At 49.7% G+C, this 13,423-nt stretch overlaps 1 protein-coding gene across 3 annotated transcripts in view; it reads left to right on the top strand.

The window, feature by feature from the left end:
- Positions 1–1,827: 1,827 nt before the first annotated feature.
- LOC122398176 overlaps positions 1,828–13,423 on the top strand; it is a 32,121-nt gene continuing 20,525 nt past the window's right edge. For all 3 annotated transcript variants that reach the window (XR_006259175.1, XM_043397840.1, XM_043397841.1), the window contains exon 1: positions 1,828–5,320. Coding sequence is in view for 2 of the 3 variants with exons in the window: in XM_043397840.1 (XP_043253775.1) it covers positions 2,417–5,320 (2,904 nt within the window). In the remaining variant the exon portion in view is untranslated. The remainder of the gene's footprint in view (positions 5,321–13,423) is intronic.

Raw genomic sequence — 13,423 nt, 5'->3', positions numbered from 1 at the left:
CAAAAGAATAAAATTTTATTCGAACGAATCTCTATTGGAATGCTGTTCTAATAAGGATTTATACAATTCTGACTCTACGTGTATCTGAAAGTAGGCATTCCAGCCTTGAGCGCGAAAATGACTAAGCACGACACCGAAGGTCAATGTTTGCAGGAACGATCGAAGGTTCTTTGTTTCGTCTAGCGAATGTCAAAGTCGTCAGAAACGTTTACGCGCCTCGGTACGAGCGCCGGGTAACCGGAAGCGAACTATTTCACGAACCAGTCGGGACTGCATAACCTCGCGCGTGTATAAAACCGTCTATATAACGGAATAACAACCGCGTGCAAGCATTTCGCGTTTAGCGTGTAACGAACTAACAATCCGAGGCAGACTCCGTGGGTCACGGAACACGAGGAAACGCCTCGGGTGCTCGGAATTCCATGTTTTGGGTCATCGTTCGTACCGATTCTCGGATCCGTCCTGTTTTTCTCGTACTCGTTATTATCGTCCGCCGGATGCGCTTCCCCTTCGCTCTAAACGTGCTCGACACGTGTTACATTTTTTTTTTTCATACAGTCCGTTTAGCGATAAAGGGTACGGGGACGCGATAAATCGCGGCCCAACCAACGGATCGTTCGACAATTTTTTTTTTTTTTTTAAAGCCAGAAAGAAGAAACGGAAATTTATTTCAGATTTTCTTACCGATTACATGGTCGAAATTATTTCTACACGGTTGGTTTTAAATTGATTTGCATTTTAATATGAGCGATTTTGGTTACAGATCGTTAGAAGATGGTGATACGTTTTTGAAATTTGAACCGCGAGCAAACGCATACAGCGTGCATCGCGACGGTTGGAAAACTATCAAGATGTGATTTACGAGAGGTCCGAGAGGTCTGAAGAAGCAAGACTGCACGCGGAGAAGGACAAGAGGCTCTAAATGAGTAGCTTTGAGAAGGAGGAAGGACTGCCTCGCTGGAATAGGAGATTAATTACGGGCAGCTCTTATTACTACCTGAAACTTTAAATCGTCTTCCTAGACACCTAATTTTTCAAACTGGTTGCACATTATTTTTCGTCTCGAACGAATGATCCAAAGTCGTGCGCGAGAATCGTATATTCCGTATCGAGCGCCGCCATTTTTTAAAATTTATTTCCCTGGAGAGTCTATATAAATAGCTTCCGGAAGCTAGATTTGAATCCAATCGAGAGTTTATAGAGCGTATTAGTTCCCGAGGTCTCGTCGGATAATCGTAGTAACAAAACAGAATTTTTTAACAGTCTCGAATTCAATCGAGAATTTTCAGAGCGTATTAGACGCTGAAATTGTACGAACAGCGTAACAAAACAGAATTTTTTAACAGCTCGCAGATAGTGTTTGAAAACATCAATAAAGATTAGAGTGGAAAAGCAATAAAGAGTATCAGGGCCATCGGAGTGGGCATCCCTTCGTATTTCGTATTTCCCGGTGGACAGGAAGCGAGGGTCTGATCGCGATATACCCTCGTAACAGGGAGCGTGCGATTTCGATATTAGTTTGTGGCATTCGATAGGAGCGGTTCGGTCCATGGCGTGACGTCACGGTGGCGGATCGAGCAGTCGCAAAAGGAAACGAGGGGCGAGGGGAGCGGCGTGGCGAGTGGAGAGGGGTCGGATGGGTTTTGGCGTGCGTGCAGCGCGAGGGGGCTGGTGCATTGGAGATGGGAGGGAGAGAGAGGATATCTCTCTCTCGAGCAGACAGGCAGGGGCAGGAGCGGAGTGCGAGCGAACGAGCGAGGACGGCCGTGCGCTCGCCTTTCGTCGGCGTTTCGTGTGGGTGCGCGGCGAGTGCGTGCGTGAGTGCGTGCTCACGGGTTGGTACTTTCGATTTCCAGCGATTGGCGAGCCTTTTGCTTCGCCGGCCACCACGCTGCACCAGGAAGCGGACACGATAGTTAACCATGGAGTGAAATAGTACGCGGACGGTACGTCGAGAGTTACCGTGCTCCCGTCCTGTCAGTTCTGTGCGCGGTGTGTACGTTCGGATGCGTGTGTCGGAACAGGTGCCTTTCTCGATTCTTTCATCGTCTCGTATCGATCCGTCGCGTCGTTACGATCCCCGGCGACGACCGTTCAACGACCGTTCAACGACCACGGGCGTTCCGTGTCTCGCGAGGCACGAGGAACGAGATAAACGTGCCTACTGTCAACCTCGTGCGCGCGCGATAACCGTATATGTCGCGTCTCGCGTGCATCGATTTTTCGACAATCGGTCATCGGCCGGCCGTATCCGCGATCGCGGGATGAATTGTCGTGCGATCGCGATGGAATCCGTGGGTCGCGTCTAATCGTGTGATATATACCCATCGACGGAATCTGCGAACGAACCGAGAGGGGAGAACCGCTCGTGGAGAATCGGCCCCGCGTTTGCGAACGCGCCCATCGCGCGTCCAACATGGCTACCGCCAGCAACGCGACGACCAGCGCCGGCGAAACGGGCGGCAACAATGCCGTGCCCCAGTGGAAAAGGGACTTGATTCAACGGCGTAGACAGCAGAGCAAGGTTCTCGCGAGCAACGGGGCGAGCGTGAAACTATGCACGGCGATGATCGGATCGTCCGCGACCACGGAATCCATCGACACGTATTGCGTTCAAGATCAATGCGCCGCCGGGAGTCCGTTGTCCAGACCGCGATCAACGTCCATCGGGGAGGACAACATCGGCGTCAACAGTGTCGCGAATATATCGCTCGGGAACGTTAACAGCGGCGGTGGAAACGCCATAGCCGGTGTCGTTGTGTCGTCTTCTCCGTTTTTCTCGAGAGGACCGGCCAGTGGCGCCACTGTCGCCAGCGGAACGACCGCCGCCAACAACCAACCGTCGACAGTCGCGTGCAACATGCGTCTCGAGGCGGATCTATCGCTCTGCTCCGACTCGGAGGATGTCGCGAACGGCACGCTGAGCAAATCGTCGACAACGGACATGGAACGTAAATCGGAACACGGCGACGGATCCGAGAACGAGGACTCGAAGGGAATGGTCGACCCTCCGACCGGATGCGACGAGCACCGCACGGGATCCTCCACCTGTAGGACCGGCAACAACAACAACAAAGCGGAGAGGGACGTACTCGCGGAACTGTCGCGAACCAAGGCGGAAATGTCGAGGAACCGAGCGGCCAGCGACGACGGGGAGAGCGACAGCTCGGAGGAGCTACAGTACGGGCCGGGGATCGTGAACAAACTGAAAAGCAAGTACCTTAACCTCACTTTGAGAGAGATGAACAAGAGCCGCGCGACGGTGCAGCGTTTCCGGCGCGCGGCCAGCCTCGAGGATCTGTTGGATTGCGACGACGAGCCGGGCGAGAAGAGCGCGAGAAAGTACGCGAAAAGAGCGACGACCGGTGCCAGCGCGAAAACGGACAGGTACAGGAACGCCTCGCGAGGCAACGAATCGATGAAACGTGCCAGAAGCGTCGAGACTCTGATGAGGTGCAACGGCACCGAGGACCCGGGCAATGGCCGCTTGGCGGCGAACGGTTTGAAGCAAGAGCTGGCCAACGACCATATAATCCTGATAGATCGTACAACGGTGAAGATCGAGAGTCGATTGAACGAGCTGGACAGGCCAAAGCCGGTGAACAAGCCGAAGAGGATCAAACCGTTGCTGGCGGAGACCGAGAGGCCACCGCCGGATCTAGTCAAGACCACCATGAGGATCTTCGAGGGCTCCGCGAAGAAGCTGAGACCGAGGGGCGAGGTGGCCGCCAAGGTAGCCACTTTCAAGACCATAAACGACACATTCAAGGCCCAGGCGCAGAAGAAGATCGTGGCGAAACCGCCGGTACAGCCGAAGCCTTTCGTAAACGGGAACTCGAGGCCGGCTCCTGGCTCGCCAAAGAAGATCGTCCTGCCGCAGAAGCCTACCGCCGAGCTGATCGAGACCCAGCTGGGCCAGGAGGAGTACCACATCGACGGCGTGATCACCGATCCCATCGTGCAGTCGGTCTCCTCCGTAGTCAGCAAGTTTCAGCAGATCGAGAAGTCTCACTCGCCCTCGCCCTCGCCGGAGCCGTCCTTCAAGCTCAAGTTCTCCCCAGTGGCCAGCCCGGAACCGCCGTTGAGCAAATTGAAATCCTCCCTCGAGATCAACGTCAAGTCACCGCCCGTCACGCCTGTCCTCTCCCCCAGAATAGCCTCCCCGAGGCTCCAGAGTCCGTCGTCGCCGATGAAGGACACCGGTTTCAGACAGTACGTGCACAGCCCTCCGTCACCGATCAAGGACCCGCCCAGACGGAACTCGAGCCCCGTGCACCACAAGCCACCCGCGAGTCCCAGCAGGGAGCTGCTCAAACAAATGTCCTCGCCGGAGACACCGAAGCCACCGAGGCCACAGACGGAGGAGACGCCGACGACGATGAACAACGGCACCGAGCATCCTAGACAACAGTTGCCCGAGAGGGTGCCCAGCCCTACGAGTCGAGACGCGCCAGAGGAGTCCAAGTCCCTGGTGGAGGACCTCGCCCCCAGCGAAGAGAGTCAACCATCGGAGGAGGAGGTCGACGCGCCGAAAACCATCTCGAAAACGGCGCTGGAGAACATCGCGAGGACCGGGGTCACGATGCAGTTCAGCTTCAGCGACAAACCGAGCTTGGAGAAGAGCTACCTGCCGGGGTACAAGCAGAACGGTCAGAAGTCAACCGACGACCAGCAGCCGGACGTTCGTAACGAGACCAACAACTCCACGGAGCCCAGAGGGAAGTCGTTTCTAGCCGGGGAGGATTCGACGAACGTGGTTGCGGTGGACCAGGAGGCTGTATCCAGGCTCCAGGAGAGGCTAGAGCCGGACAAGTGCGACAGGAAGATCGAGGACCCCAAGGAGGACGTTGAACCGAAGCCGATCGTCGAGAGCAACAAACCGATCGGGGCTATATGCAGCTTGGGGTTGATCAAGTCGTCGACCACCGCCTCCTATCCGCAGATCAACGAGTCCAAGACGATAAGATGCCAGAAAACCAGCGAGTCGCCACCTCAGAAGCAAATAGGCATCATCAGACCGCTGGTGTCCACCAAGACCCAGCATCTGCAGCAGAATTTGAGCAATCGGGAGTTGGAGAAGAATCTGATAAATCGCGTGAAGAGCATAGAACAGCCCACCAAGGTGGTGGTCAGCCTGAAGAGCGCCGACGAGATCCAGCCCCCGAAGAAGACCGGCACAGGGGGCGGTGGACTGTGGGAAACGAAGCCGTGGAACCAGCAGAACAACACCATGGTGTTCAATTTCAGTAACCGGAAGGACGTGCCCGATTATATCGAGAACGACGGACTCATCATTAAGAGGAAACGGGAGAAGCCCAAAGTGAGTCATCGATTATTTTTAATCTTTTGAGTTCTTATTTATTACGGATCATCGCTCCGGCGCGATACGACGAATTATTTCAGCCGAATTGCGACCCTCTAGCTGCTCCCACAGTATCTCGTGCTGCACAGTTCTTATTCGTACTCACCCTGTCGCGACGAAAGGGTTGAATCATAATGCGAGACTAGCCCTGCCTGGTAGGGTCGCACCGTATATTTTTGTTTCGCGTAGGGTGAGTCGGAATTACGTAATTTTATACGTTCGTTGCTAACTTCGCGGAGGAAAACCAGCCTTGTAATTACCATAATTGGGGAGTACCTTGAAACATGTTAAATGTGAAAAATGGTAGGTTAAACTTGAGAGGAGTGGGCTGTCAGGATTATTAACGATCAGCTGTTGGGGTAATAACGATTGCTTTATATATTATGAACCATCAACCTTGGTAGGGTAAATTTCAAGCAGATGTGTATCTCTATTTGGTGTGTAAAACCACCCTAACCGAGACAAATTTTAATAAAATCACTTTGCATCGGTAGATTCAAGTATTAGAGCTTTGAATGTAATCTGGTGGAAAGCCTGATCGTTCTTATGTCAATGGAACACGTAATTGTTAACACGCTGGACGATTCTCATTCATGAAAACGTAACCAATTACGTGCTTCGCGAAATTCGTCGTTTCGCGCGCAAAATAACGTTTTAATTTCGATCCTCTTGGGTACATAAATAACAATAATAAATACCTAAAGCTATGCGGGTGTGTATCTTAGGAAGAAGAATAAAACGTAATCAGATCCATGTAATATAAGTTACGTGTATCTTTAAATATATTGACATTTTTAGATATTTTATCTACGCAACTAATCTTGATCGATTCGCTATCGACTATATTTTTAATTGTCATATTTATCTAACTGCGCATTCTTCTATATACATTTCTAGATATTTACGATTAAAATTTTTCTACCCAAGAGACCTCGAGGTGAAAAATACCGCGAATCTAATTTTCGAACGCTTCTTCGTCCAGGTGCTTCCTCGAAAGTATAGTTTGAAAGTCCACCGATTACGTAAGACGGTCTTAACGCGTTGACTCCCACGCCAGTTTTCAATTTCTACAGATACCTCCTGAAATTCCAGAAATATTCGACGTTTAAATTACAAAAAAAAAAAGAGTATCAGTACCGGTCACCGGTGACCGTCGTGGCAGTCAACGCGAGAGAACGAAAACGATCGCAACGAGTCCCCCCCCCCCCGATCGAGAGATGGAAACTTGGCAGTCCGTGATTTGGATGTAAGAAGTTCGCGAATCGATACGGTTCAATAGGGGCCTGGTACGCGGCAACTTTCTTTTTCGTAGGTATACATAATTCAAGCACATTTCACTTTCTTTAATATCGCGCGTTAAACAAAAGCGTCGCTGGTCGAATTGTACGTGCTCGGGCGCGGGCACACGCGGAATTTTAAACGACGCCCGAGCATTCGAGGCACGCGGCCGCGTTTAAGCAACCTCGCGTACACCGACATTTATTTGTTTTCCATTCCATCGTCGACGCGTTCAAACTATCGTAAACTCGCTCGAGCAGCTGATGTCCCAATCCGAACCGGTGACAAATCGCGGTCCGATCGCTCGAGCGATTTTCAAAACAACCGGAGCAAAACCCATTCGCGATTTGACAATTATCCGCGTAAGCAGCGCTCAACGTGTCGTAAGTTTTATTTAATTGCATAGAATTACAGAGATACCGTAATTTTTATACGGTATTACGTTCGTCTCTCGCATTTCCTTTTCGCTCTGCATCTCTCGACTCTCGCTTTTCGAACTTTCATACATTTTCCGGTCTGTTCTTTTATTTCTGATTACAATTCTCCCCGTAAGAACGCCATCTTTCGATCAAAGCAGGCTTATAATTAGAAAATAGGAGTATTCGTGCGACAGAGACTCGTTGGACTACCTTGAAACTGGTCCAGGGATCCAAGTTCAGGGTGAAACCGGAAGTGGCGGTTGTTCCGCGTAGGAACGCTGAAAATTGGGATCGCGACCGGGAAATTGAAGGTGACGGGGCTCACTTTCTCGTATTAGATAACCCCGGAACTCGGGGTCGTCCGGTCGAATACGGATCGTTGCACAATTACCTCTGGGTCCCCCGTTATTTGCCAACGATTTGCCCCACGCGAATTTCTCGCTGCACGATCCTCGTCGGTGCTCGTTCGCGAAATTGACCCTACCTTATCTAATGGTCGTAACGGGGTTTGCGCGACTCGCTGGAAAAAATGAAGAATAACCACGGCGGACTCGATAAAAGACGACCGTTTAACGAACCGGAAACTGGAGCGTGCATCGAGACCGCGCGATCCTTTGCCGAACTGTACGAAACAGAATGCCGTGTAGCGTTATCCTTGGTCGCGTGCAACAGAGAATTCTCTACGCGTGACACTTTCCTAAGCTCGATTCGATTAGCTGGAAAAGATTGCACGTCCTTGGATCGCCTGGACGGCCTCCCGGAATCGCGAAGGCGACATGTTGTTTTGCACGACGCTGGAACGCTGTTCGAGTTCCAGTTTTGCATTTGTTCTTTTCCCCGGCTGATTCCCCATAAATTATTGCGTACGCGTTCGATTCACTCCTCGCTGTGTGCAACTTGGTTTTTGCGAAAAGCGAGAATAACGGGAGTATCTAAAATGTTTGTCATGTGCAACAACAGGTGGTAAGTTGCACGAGGAGAGGTTTGGACCGCAGGGAGGATGCGGCGATGCTTCCTTTCCGACAGCTTTTATCCTCTACGGATAACGGAAACAACTCGGGGCCAACAAAGGTACATCTTCTCGCGGGAAATGCCTTGCAGATATCCGCAGCGATAGTTTGATCGCGTGAAAGGAAATCCCCGGGCGAATAACTCCACGCGTAGCCCATCAAAGTGCGATTAACATTTGCTTTGCATCCGGTTTCGATGCTCTTCTCGGACCTCGTTAGCATCGTTCGCCGGATCGACGTGTATCGTTTCTTGTCGCGTGTTAAAATTCTACCGATGGATCGGTTTCTCGGAGGTAGAGAAAAAAAAATCGCGACCGAGAATCCGTACGATAGGAACGTAAAACACATTCGGAAAGAAACGGCAGCTGAATCGAGTAAAACGATCGAGGCTGTCGCGTTTCTATCCATCATTGATGTACGACCAGCCAACAGCTGGCTACCGGGGCTTTTTCCACGCTGGATACTCCATATTTCCGTTCTTGCTGCTCGCCTTGGAACATATCGGCAATAGTATGCAGAACAGGATGAATAAATACGGAATTTTCACGGCGAATTAAGGAAACGTGCGTTCAACTACTCTTGAGACATTTTTACAGAAGATTGCCGCGCTCGAAAGTGTGTTAAACGGCACCAGACGCAATATCCTGACGCTTTTTATTATCGCAACGAGATGCAAATGGAGGAAGAAAGTAGCTGGATCGTGTCACGATGATCTCGACAGAAACGCAAAAGAATTTTACATTTATTATCATAAATTTTATCGACGAGTTTCAAAGAAATATGGAAAGGGACTTGGTCATCGATGCAAGTGTTCGTTTACCATGATTGGCCATCGTATAATTTCGCAACCGAATACCTGGCAGTCGGGAAACGCGCGCGCCTATGCGATTTAACGTTATCGCGAGATCTGAGGTCGCTTAATCTCTGTTTAATTGCCGGGGAGAAGGCACGACCGCGTCGGAAGCCAGCGGCAGCTGGGCGCAGCTCGCGTACACGCCGGAGCCTAGTGTTACATGGAATCCGATACACGCGACATGTCATCAATCGAATTACGCGTGTCCGCGCGAAATTTTATCTGCGTCGCCAGAGGTAAACGTACACGAGTAACCGTACACCGGTGCCGGCGACCAGAAAAATTACTTGTTTTTCAAACGGGCGTCCAAGTCTCGATACGCGAACTACGGTGGCCGTTAATCGGCTGATTTCATCGGACGTCCCGACCTTAGACTAATCCAATTGTTTTCGAGACGAACAGGGGCTTCTTAGACGCAAACGTCTCTGTGACGAAGCTGGTTAAAGTCAGCTCTGGACACTTTTCAAATTAGCTTAATAATTATTGCTATGAATCACCTGTACCGAGACGGTCAGATTCATCCAAATTAAATTTCAAATCAATTTTCTCAAAAAAGATGAGCTATCTTTCAGTTCCGGGGTGTGATCGACTCTCAGTTCGACTTATTGATATCTGGACGATGGTATCGGTGTATCGTTGAGTATCTGTAGGATATCGATAATTGATAGTCTCGACTCAGGCCCCTTGGTCGCCTCTTTGAAGAAGAACGGTCGTCGGTGGCGATCGTATCGCGCGCCACCGTCCGTCGCGTTAATTAACCTTCGACGACCTCGTAATAATTACGCAATCTCGAGCGTTGTACCCGTTCGGCAGCGCACGCGATTATCGCGAGCTTTGTAATTGAACGTCATAATCGGCCGAATTAATCGACGAAAATATTCGTCGGGCTCGTCCGCTCCGTAACGAGGTAAAAGGCCCCCTTCACCGGGCGATGCGCTCGCGGAATTAGGTCGTGGAACGATTCTCTATTCGGTAGACCGTCGTTCTCCTCTGCTTTTTTTCCCTGTACGACGGAAATACTTGCTGCGTTCGATACAACTTGCATTGTCCTGCTTAATATACGCTTTTTCCTTACCGAGCACACCTCGAAAGATGTCCATCGACGATATCCACGCGTGTCGTGTTCCGTATCTCGCGATTCCACCCACACTTCCACCCACACCCATAATTCAGGCCATTCTTTGTTTCATAAGTTACGATCTAGCTTCTATTGTTGAAAGTCCAGAAATTCCGATCGACGAATTTTGGGTTGCATTCAGGTTTCGTTCGGTGTACATTGAAACAACGGAAATAGGAGTGAAGACCGCGCGATACGACTCGGCCAAAGGAGAAAAAGGAAAACGAGAGAAAATTCCTGAGGCTTCCCTACTGGAATTCCTGGAGGTAGCCGACTGAAACGACGCTGGTTTCGTAATGCAGCCGGAAAGAAATTAATTGCGGTGCCGTAGCGTCAGCGGCGATATGTATTACGTCGATCGAAAGGATTCGTACACGTGGTCCTGACGCGCGAGTAATTAGGGGGGCAAACGAGCGTGTCCTAAGACGGTCGGATGTCTATCCCGATTATCATTCGATCGCAAATCACACAGCTACCACGTTTTGCCTCGGTAAATCCGCCATTAACGACGATAATATTGTATCCCTTCGTTGTTCCTCTTCTTCGCCATAAAATCGTCTCTAGAAGATCCCCCGTCACGACGTTATACTCGTAGATATTTTCGATTCCGCGTGTCGCGTTTGAACGGTACACCAACGGTAAAAATCTTTCACAATCTTTTGAAAGTTTATCCCCGGGTGAAAGCAGAAATTACGTGGCGTCTCTACGCGTCTTAATTGCGCCGCGGAAGCGACGAAAATCGACAATTCACTCGCCAAAAACCACGCTGTTACGAGCTGTTCGTTCTTCATTTTCCATTTGGCTCGATAAGTGCTGCACTTGGCTACCCTGTACATCTCTACTTTGATTATCTATAGGCTCTATGGGGTCGACGACGCAAGGGTACCGATCAAATAGAGGGGTATGGTCGCCAAGCAACTAGGAAGGCTCCAAGACGCTAAACATAAGGCCACAAGTGGTGGATACGTGTTGTTTCTCATTAAACGAATCCTATACTCTACGTTTGGTTAAAATTTCGTAACTCTTGGAATCTTGCTTCTAATATTCTTCTGGACGAAGTGGAAGAGGGACGTGTCTCGAAAGTTGCGTTCGCGCGATAATTGAGCAGGAATGTCGACGTTAACTCGTCCAGTGAGAGCGAGACTGGTCGAGGGCTCGTTTCCTTATTATTACTGTTATTGTTGTTTGGTACAATAGGCCGATATCGCCGGCTTGGCGAACGCGCGGCCAATGGACAGGACGCGGCCATACAAGGACGCGAATACCGGAAGGGAAGCTCTAATGGTTATGCATTATTGCGTAATCATTAAATGCGTTTCTTCGCTTTCTGTGTTATTACTGTTATCACGAATTCACTCGGCAATAAATGCTCGTGGCTGATGTAACTTGGCGCGCGCGTAACGACCAGAAAGGAAAACCGGCCACCGCCATCCTCCATGCCTTTTCCTATCTTTCTTTCCAAAGTGCTTTAAGTTCCCTGTCGGCGTCGAGCCTCTTTCTCGAGAACTTTGATCGAGGAAGTGCCGCTCTTTCAGAGACCAGTTCAAGGGTCGTCGGACGTTCTCCGGAACTCTTACGAACCCGGAACCCGGAACCCGGAACCTTTCCTTCGCCTTTCTTTCGCCGGACGATTGTTCCGACGTATTACCCACCTGGAAACGCGTTATCTGCAATCATAATATCGGTTATTTACAAGCCAAAGAGCGATATCGACCGCTGGTATCCAATAAATCAAACGGGGGATTACTTTTTTTATTATTTTGGTGCTTCGAAGGCATACCGATTTCTTGGATCTCGCTGTTGTACGAATTACGAGTTAGTAAAAATGTCTCGAGAGTATATTTGATCGGTGCAATTTCTATTATTTTAAACCGAGCACGATCTCTTTGTTCAAATCTTGGCGCCATTAATCACACCTCCGGTTTGTCGTGTACAAATACACGTGCACGTGTGATTACAGGTGTCGGGTTGTCGGCTTCTGGATTACATCTGTGTACATCTCAATCTTTACACGATCGAATCAACTTTTATTTTTCCTCGTTTAACATCGAGTCGATGCAATTAACGACGTGTATAATTCCATTCGTGTTCGACGTTCCAGGCATTAAAATAATTAACCGTGTTATGTAATTGTTTTATACGCGTTAAAAACGGAAAGACTGGAGTCCAAGTTAGAAATACCAAAAGTCGAAATTATCCCGCTGGTATTACGGAAGCAGCGTATCGGAGTTCGAATAAGAATTCGAGTCGCGTCCCGTGGAATTCCAACGCGTTCGTCGTCGAGCGCCAAACATCGCGTCAACTATCACCGAACCGAGATAAACACGCAGCTCGGAGCTTTATCCTCGTAGAAACACGCGTTCCTCGGCCAGGAAGTCATCGAAGTTTAGGGTATACCTGGTTGACTCAGTCCGTTCATCGATTGGTAATTAAGAACACAGACAACGCCTAGCGTCCCGATATTGGATATCGCCTGTGCGTCACGCCGTTCTCTATCGACGTGCATTCGCGTTCCCTTTTTCCCTTTTTTTTCCCCGCGGTATCGTTCGATAAGGAGTTTCTGTGCGAGCGAACCGATACGAGCTGAATCACGCCGCGCCAGGGAAAGGAATCGAACACGAGGCCCGCGAGTCGATCGAAGAACCACTGTTCCCTCGTTTCGTTAACAGGTTTACCGTATTACAAGTGTACTTGGACGAAGTATAGCGCGGCGAGGCAAAAACGAGCGGTGGAAAATGGTAGTGACCTTGGGTGTAAAGTATTTTATACGAAATTAAATTAAATACGCAGCTGGCGGTTCATCACTCGGATCGTCGATGGTAGATTTTGGTCAGTTTTAATTTGCATAACCTTTTCCATTCGACGTTTCGAAACGTGAAATCAATCAATTAAGGGGGCACGGTTTTGCTTTCAGAATTCTTGTCGAAAGTTTCCACGTCGCGTTCCCAATATAAATGCTCCAATTACGATTGCTTTCTTAATTGACAAAACCGAGTGCCCCGGAGTTTTAACGAACCTCGCATTCTGAAGAATTCGATACCGCACAGAGAAATACGGACGATCGGAGTCGAAAGTCGTGGAATTCAAAGTTGTTGCAACGATTCGGTGATTTAAAGAGGCACAGTGATATTAAATTTTACTCTTAGCATTTTATTACGGAGTAAATTTAATAGGATCGGTAGACCCGTGTTATCGATCAGCCCTCGCGTTATCGTCGTCGAGAGGAAAGCTTGGATCGCGAGTACTCGATACGGTGAGCTGCTAAATGGAGTGAGATCCATTACGGGCGGCCCTGAATCGACCAAGACAGCTTTTCACTAGGGAAAACCACATTTGGCGGTTCGAGCTCTGGCAAGAGTATCGCTTAACAAACCTCTCGGGCGC

This window comes from Colletes gigas, unplaced genomic scaffold (genome assembly GCF_013123115.1).
Source record: "Colletes gigas isolate AHSC1104 unplaced genomic scaffold, ASM1312311v1 Colletes_gigas_Sc00011, whole genome shotgun sequence".
In the NCBI taxonomy this organism is placed as follows: domain Eukaryota; kingdom Metazoa; phylum Arthropoda; class Insecta; order Hymenoptera; family Colletidae; genus Colletes; species Colletes gigas.
This window is presented reverse-complemented; position numbering and strand designations above follow the sequence as displayed.